Here is a 7,498-nt window from a genome sequence, read left to right as displayed (position 1 = left end):
AAAAGTCAAACAATCACACACTAATGAGTTTTAAACTAAGTTCAGCCTTATTCATTTTTAATTTTTTAGGATTTTTTCATATCTATTTTAGTGTTTGTTCATACATATTTATTGTTGATTTGTTAGAATTTTCTGATATTACTTGGATTGTGTTACAGTGTTAGTGCATACATATTTTTTTAGTTTCATCAATTGATACAGATGTTATTATCAATTGATTATGTGTAGAAATTAGAAGTATGAAATGATATTACAAGCAAATCGATTAGTTTGGACAAAGAATATAAATGAAAATTTGTAGTTTGCCATTTATTTTTCAATGTTATTTTCATCTTTTTTTTTTGGAGCTCTTATATTAGAACCACCCTATATTAAAATTCTGGATCTGCCACTACCTGAGATCCTCACAAATAAGATCCATAGAGGATCCTATTCCATACTTTTATATATATGTTCGAGTGATGCATAAAAAATTTATATCAAAGAGTCGTGTTCTAACCTCTTATCCCTACGTCTGAATCTCTCTCTGCATAAATTAGAGTAGACTAAACTATCGTCTTATAAAATGAATCAAAGCTGTAAATATATACACATGGGACAAGAAGATGAAGACGTTTTCATCAATTAATTGAGAGAAAAGTAAGACACCATGCTTGCATTTGGTAATTGACATCACACAGACATCTAACTAAGGTTCGTGTTCAAATTATTTGGTTCAGTTTCATAGGTCACTCCTCCCCAATTCATTTCTCATTCTTCAAATGGATTAGCACGAAACAATAGATCAAATCAATATTATCAGTTCCTTGTGGACTAAGCATTCAATTATTTCATATAAAAATATTTATAATTATTTTCCAAAAAAATACTGGTTATTTTTGTTTTCAATTTTCTAAGTTTGTTTCATTTTTCTCATTCTTAAATGCGATGTTCACAACAAGTGTTTAAATAACACACTAATGTAATTGTTTAACTTTGTGTTAGAAAAGAATTTAATCAAATTGAGTATTTTCATATATTTTTACAATCCAAGCTACCCAATAACTTAGAGAGAATTCGAAATTAAGTACAAAAAAAATGGGTACACTACCGTAACAATTTATTATTTCAAGTGAAAGCCCAACTCTTCGTAGGCCGAGGCACTCCACGCCTTGGCGGCCAGTTGCAGTACTCTCCACTCCTTGACGAGGACAACCCAAAAACACGACGAGAACGAAGGTGGAATATTTACCAGAAGAAGAATGAGGATAGACTGAAGGAAACGATGAGAAGAAAATGTTGGTGGAATATTTACCAGAAGAAGAATGTAAGGATAAGAAGTTAGAGGAATAAGAGGAGCTGGTCGAGTCAGGTTGAACCTACAGAGTTATAACTTATAGTCAAAGTTTCTATAGAGTCCTGGGTTTACATGAAGTACGATATAAAAATTTTTGGAGTTGTTATGTGGTTTAAATTAGACAGTAATTGAATGTAGATTTTCATTTTTGTGTTATTGTATTTCCGGTTTGGAAATAAGTGTCAATTCTAATGAGGAATATAATGAAAGGGTGATGTTATCCGCACACACATTTTGACCACTACGGCCGAAAATAAGTGTCAATTCTAATGAGGGGTATAATAAGTGTCAACTTTATTAACTTCTGTTATTTAATTTTCTTCAACTCATTTGTTCATACGGCCAAAAATTAAAAAAGGATGTCTAGGAAGTAAAACAGAGTAAGCAATTAGAATTCTTCAACTCATTTGTTAGCTTTTTTTTAAAAAAAAAATTTCCAAAAGCTAGACCTATAGATTGGGTCGGGTTGGGCTGAGCTTAAGAGGTCAAGATTTAAACCTTACTCGATTCTAAATTTTTGGGCTCTAGTAATTAAATGGCCGGACCAGCCCATAACATAAAAAATAAGGCTAGGCTCCGCCAGGCCAGTTGGGTCTCGACTCTGTTTACAGGCCTACCAAAAGCACTTAAAATTTAGGGCTTACGGTATTTTACACGGTTCAAGTTTGTGGTGATTTTCAAATAGAACACGAGATTTTAATTTTCTCACATTACATTTTAAAATTTTGAAATTGTACTAATATGCATCTCCTGTCTCTTTAAATTTCCAATTGTTCTTTAAATCAATGAGTTTTTTTTTTATCAATGTAGTGCAAATTGTACATATATGTTAGCTCATAAAAGATTTTCATCAATTTAATAATTATTATACAAGTAATCATACCAAAAACACATATTGATAAAATTTCAATACTTTAAAGTTCAATATGAAAAAAATTAAACTTCGTGATCCATTTTAAAAACACATCAAATTTTGGGAGGTGTAAAATAAATACAGTTAAATCTAAAATTTAAAGGAAAACTAACGAAAAGTCCAAAAAAAACTTTAGTTTTAATAAAAAAGAACAAATAAATGTGTAATGAATAATACCAAAAAAGATAAAAATGTAATTTTTTGTTAAAAATAAAGAGTATCGAGAGCGTTTAGTTAAAACTCTCAAAATTTGATAGAAAACAGAAAAAGCCTAATCGGCTGAAACCTCAGATCCGCTAAATCCCATGGCTACCAAATCAGCGGCCCAAGACCTCTCCTCCTCCGACACCCCATCCAAACCCCCACCCACTCCTCTTCCGATCCCCGCCAATCCCGAGACTCCGACCACCGCCGCTCCCCGCCATCCTCAACCGCGTCCCACCTCCGACGCCGACGTCATCCACGTCCCCAGCTATTCCAGCTGGTTCTCGCCGGACCACATCCACCACTGCGAGGTCCGATTCCTCCCCGAGTTCTTCGATTCTCGATCCCCTTCGAAAAACCCTACCCTCTACAAGTACTACCGCAACACCATCGTCGCCCAATCCAGGGCCGTCAACCCTTCTCGGAAGCTCACCTTCACGGAGGCCCGCAAGTCTCTCGTCGGCGACGTCGGCTCCGTTCGGAGGGTTTTCGATTTCCTCGAGGCGTGGGGTTTGATCAATTACACTCCTTCCGCGCTCAACAAGCCCCTCAAGTGGGAGGACAAGGACAGCAGCAAGGCCGCCGGTGTTTCCTCTAACGGAGGCGCTGAATCCCCCGCCGTCGGTGCCAAGGAGAACCCCAAGAAGAGGACCTGCAATGGCTGCAAGTCTGTTTGCAGCATTGCCTGTTTTGTTTCCGAAAAGGTCTGTTCTTGTCATTCTCTTGCTACCCTTATTTCATTTGGAATTGAATTGAAGTACTTTGATGTAATTGTCCACTATTTGAAATTCATAGGTTTCGTTTTGTCGTGTTCGAATTGATTAATTTAAGGAACATTTGATCTTGTTCGAATTGATTAGCTTCGATTTTGCTTTGCAATTCCATGAAGTGTTTTAGCTGATACTAAGGTTTGCTGCAACTAAGGTTTTCAATTTGTTGTTGGGAACAGAATGACATGACTCTATGTGCAAGGTGCTATGTTCGCGGAAACTATCAGATCGGCATAAGTTCTTCCGATTTCAGGCGGGTTGAGATCAATGAAGAGATGGGGAGTGGCTGGGCTGATAAAGATACTCTGCATCTTCTAGAGGCCCTTATGCATTATGGCGACGACTGGAGGAAGGTTGCGCAACATGTTGGTAGAAGCGAGAAGGAATGTGTTGCTCATTTCCTCAAGATTCCTTTCGGTGAGGAATTTTCTGACAATGCAGGTGATGCTGAATGTGCGTTGGAGGGTGATGGTGATGGTACAACACCGTCTCTAAGTAAAAGAATGCGTCTCACGCCTCTTGCGGATGCAAGCAACCCAATTATGGCTCAGGCGGCCTTTCTGTCAGCTCTGGCGGGCGTGCAGGTTGCAGAGGCTGCTGCTTCTGCTGCTGTAACAGCGCTGTGTGAGGCGGATTATGAAACAAGCAAAATGAGTGTTACATCTCTGGCTTCGAATGCAAGACAGCATGAAACTGATGCTGAATTAAACGGAGACGATAAAACTGACCCGGATGCACTGGGGGCAGCTTTTGTAGATGCAAATTCACAGCTTGAGAAGGAAGGGCTGGATGTGGGACGAGCAATCTCCGGGATTACAGAGGTACAGATGAGAGAAATCCGAAAGAAGATCATCCGTTTCGAGGCGTTAGATTTGCAGATGGAGAAAGAGTGGGAACAACTGGAGCAAATGAAAAGCATGCTCTTTGTCGATCAGATGACACTTTTGTTAAACAAAAGTTCTGCACCAAAAACTGCGGCGGAGGAGAAGAGTGTAAAAGCGGATTGATTTTCATCATTCGTGTATGTTTCGTTGCCTCAATGCAAGTACGGCACCTTTGTTAACATGAATTCATAACAAGAAATGTTTAGTGCAGCATCGTGTTCTATCTCGGTACGTTACATTGTGTATTTCGACAGCAGAGGATGAACATTTACAACAAATATCTATGTACATAGCTATTAAGTTAAAACGGTTCTTGCAAACTACTCGGATTTTAAACCCGTTGACAAAAAGATCGAATTTCATCGACTCAGCTTATTTGCCCAAACCAGTGCTGTTATCTAACCCACTGAATTTTCAAGCTTCAAGCCAATCAATTGGTTCACCTCAGACCCAAACTCGTCAGGGAGCTCGTTGAATACATCCCGGCAGAACCCGGATATCATAGCGGCCATGGCTTTCTCATACTCGATTCCCCTTTGCTGAAAGTAGAATAGCTGGTCTTCACCAATTTTGGAGGTACTGGCTTCGTGTTCAATTCGAGCTGTGGGATTCTTTACCTGTTAAAAACACACGATAGTGAAGCAATAAATGAGTACTCCATTATAGTTCCACATTATACGGGCGCTAACTGGACAAAAGCCGAACAGCATATTGGGAAGGAATTGAAGTCGAAATCAATGCAAAAACAGCCAAATCAAGATTCAAATCCTCCAATTGACAAACATAAGAATTATATGCGTTAATGCCATTGAACACCGAAATTATGGCCATTGAATGCCATTATCAGCCCAAAAGTATAAATTGGAGCAAGACGAGGACCGAAAAACTTCAGAATTCTCAAACCTACCTAGAATAGGATTAGATTTTCACCAGATACAGAAAGTCTTGAATGTACTGAAAATAGTTCGAACGCCTATTGCAATAAAGCCATGCCTAAGTAGCTCATATTTGTTGGTCATGCATGATGACAGTTGCACATCAGTGTGTCTAATCCATAACCTCAGTAACAGACTAGAAAGTAACCTATATATGAACACCAGGCTCTTGATGCCTTGCCTCCCACAGGTGTTCCTTTTTCATATTGATATAACTACAGTGGCTTCTTTAAGGAGTCGAAGGAAGCATCATATGGAGTACAGACCATCAAAACAAAATGCATTTAACACAAGAATGGAGGGACACGGTTAAGCAGAAGGGCAGAGTAACACAAAGTAATGCATGAAAGCAATCCAATGAAGGATCAATTAAAAAAAATCATCACTCTTAGTAACCATCACGCTAAGGCCAGTCTGTGTTATAAAATTAAAAACCAATGCACGTCATCTTATGCCAAAAACAAAAATAGACAAGATCAAATGAAGTTACCTGGATGTATGGGTAGGTGTTGGCAGCTGCCGTATCTCCAATAAGCATTGAATCACACTGTGAGGAATTTTTAGCATTCTCTGCCTTGGATTGAACCTGAACAAGGCCCCGATAACAGTTCCTTGAATTCCCAGCTGATATGCCCTTTGAAATAATTCTACTTCTTGTATTTTTGCCCTTGTGTATCATCTTTGTACCTGTGTCTGCCTGCTGATAATTATTAGTCAAAGCTACTGAGTAGAACTCGCCCACAGAATCATCGCCCTCCAAAACAACACTCGGATATTTCCAAGTAATGGCAGACCCTGTCTCCACCTGGGTCCAAGATATTTTCGAGCGAGCCCCAGCACAAAGCCCTCGCTTGGTAACGAAATTATAAATCCCGCCCTTGCCTTGCTCATCCCCGGCATACCAATTCTGCACCGTGGAGTACTTAATTTCAGCGCCCTCACCACAATACAACTCTACCACTGCAGCATGAAGCTGGTTTGTATCATAAGACGGTGCAGTACACCCCTCCAAATACTCCACAAAACTCCTATCATCAGCCACTATCAAAGTCCTCTCAAACTGCCCCGTCTCCAACGCATTTATCCGGAAATAAGTTGAAATCTGCATCGGGCACTTAGTGTCCTTTGGTATATAACAAAAGGATCCATCACTAAACACCGCAGAGTTCAAGGCAGCATAATAGTTATCGCCAGTAGGCACCACTTTACCCAAATACTTCCTAACTAAATCCGGGTACTCCCTAATTGCCTCTGATATCGAACAAAAGATCACACCTTTTTCCTCCAAGGCCTTCCTATGTGTGGTGGCTATCGACACGCTATCAAGAACTGCGTCCACCGCAACATTAGCCAACCGATTCTGCTCATTCAACGGCACTCCCAACCTATCAAAGTACTTAAGAAGTTCCGGGTCCGCCTCATCGAGGCTATTCAATGCGGGTTTTTTCTTAGGGGCCGAGAAATAACACATATCTTGAAAATTAATTACAGGGTATCGATTATCAGACCATTGGGGCTCCTTCATAGTCAAAAACTTCTCAAAAGCATTCAATCTAAATTCAAGCATCCAATCAGGCTCGCCTTTCAGCGATGAAATCAACTCAATTGTCTCCCTAGAAAGCCCTTTCGGAATCGAAAACGAATCTATATCTATATTAAACCCAAATTTCTTATCGTACTCGCGATTGCGAAGAAATCCTCAATCGAAAGCTTACCTGCGGTGCTCGGATCGGATTCAACCGTTTTCGGCTCGTACCCGACATCTGCGCGCACCCGAAAGACCCTTTTCGGAGCAGAGGTTTTCTGACCCGAAAACTTCAAGGAATCGAGCTTTGGGTGAAACCCTTTCGGGAACTTGGGCGGTTCTGAAGCAGCTTGGGGAGAGAAGCTGGAGATTCCGTTGGCTAGCAGAGACGCCATTGTTTCTGTGGCTCAGGAGCTTCAGAGAAAGTCGGGGAAGACGCGACGACAAGAGAGACAATTGGAGAGACGGAAGTGAAAAATTGTGGTTGTGGCATTCAATTCGTGGCCATAGATTTCATAGATGTGTCGTGTGCAACACACGTACCGCTTTTACCGTTTGGGCCGGCTCTTCGCTACTGCGATGGTGCAACATTGTTTTTGTGGTATAAAAATTTGAGTCATTACTTTTGATCTTCATCTTATTAGCTTGCATTGAAAATTCCTGGAAAAATAACACCCCTCCACTTTTCATGGTCATTTGCGTACTAAAAAAATGTTGCTTACTCATTTATCAATTAGTATAGATAATATCGAGTGTCTAAAGAAAAGGTTTAAATGTTAAAACGGTCCCTGTATTTTATCCTACCGTCAATTTGGTCTCCGTATTTTCAATTTAGGCCAAATTAGTCTCTGTGTTTACCTTGGTTAGCCAATTCTTGAAAATCTATTAAAGGACCATTAAAATTGACGTGTGCATTGCACGTGAGATGGTC

At 39.9% G+C, this 7,498-nt stretch overlaps 2 protein-coding genes across 2 annotated transcripts; one reads left to right on the top strand and one right to left on the bottom strand.

Moving 5' to 3' along the window:
• Positions 1 to 2,539: 2,539 nt before the first annotated feature.
• On the top strand, positions 2,540 to 4,330 carry LOC103952336 (SWI/SNF complex subunit SWI3B). The gene is made up of 2 exons (XM_009363943.3): positions 2,540 to 3,157; positions 3,403 to 4,330. Exons 1-2 carry the CDS (start codon positions 2,555 to 2,557, stop codon positions 4,228 to 4,230), a joined length of 1,431 nt encoding a protein of 476 aa, XP_009362218.2. The 5' UTR covers positions 2,540 to 2,554; the 3' UTR covers positions 4,231 to 4,330.
• LOC103937329 (UPF0051 protein ABCI8, chloroplastic-like) lies at positions 4,279 to 6,977 on the bottom strand. Its single transcript, XM_009347269.3, is given in 3 exon segments — positions 4,279 to 4,724; positions 5,533 to 6,737; positions 6,740 to 6,977. Coding segments are annotated over 3 exon segments (1,647 nt in total). The 5' UTR covers positions 6,963 to 6,977; the 3' UTR covers positions 4,279 to 4,505.
• Between the last annotated feature and the right edge of the window lie 521 nt (positions 6,978 to 7,498).

This window comes from the organism of the source record quoted next, unplaced genomic scaffold, assembly GCF_019419815.1.
Source record: "Pyrus x bretschneideri cultivar Hongxiangsu unplaced genomic scaffold, Pyrus_bretschneideri_v1 Contig19, whole genome shotgun sequence".
NCBI lineage: Eukaryota > Viridiplantae > Streptophyta > Magnoliopsida > Rosales > Rosaceae > Pyrus > Pyrus x bretschneideri.
Note: the sequence above shows the minus strand (reverse complement) of the source record. Positions and strands in the feature narration are given on the sequence as shown.

Bases quoted from the DNA above. Each gene is read 5' to 3' on its own strand.
- LOC103952336 (XM_009363943.3), top strand. From the start codon at position 2,555: ATGGCTACCAAATCAGCGGCCCAAGACCTCTCCTCCTCCGACACCCCA. The intron at 3,158-3,402 runs GTCTGTTCTTGT...TGTTGGGAACAG, and splicing joins CCTGTTTTGTTTCCGAAAAG to AATGACATGACTCTATGTGC.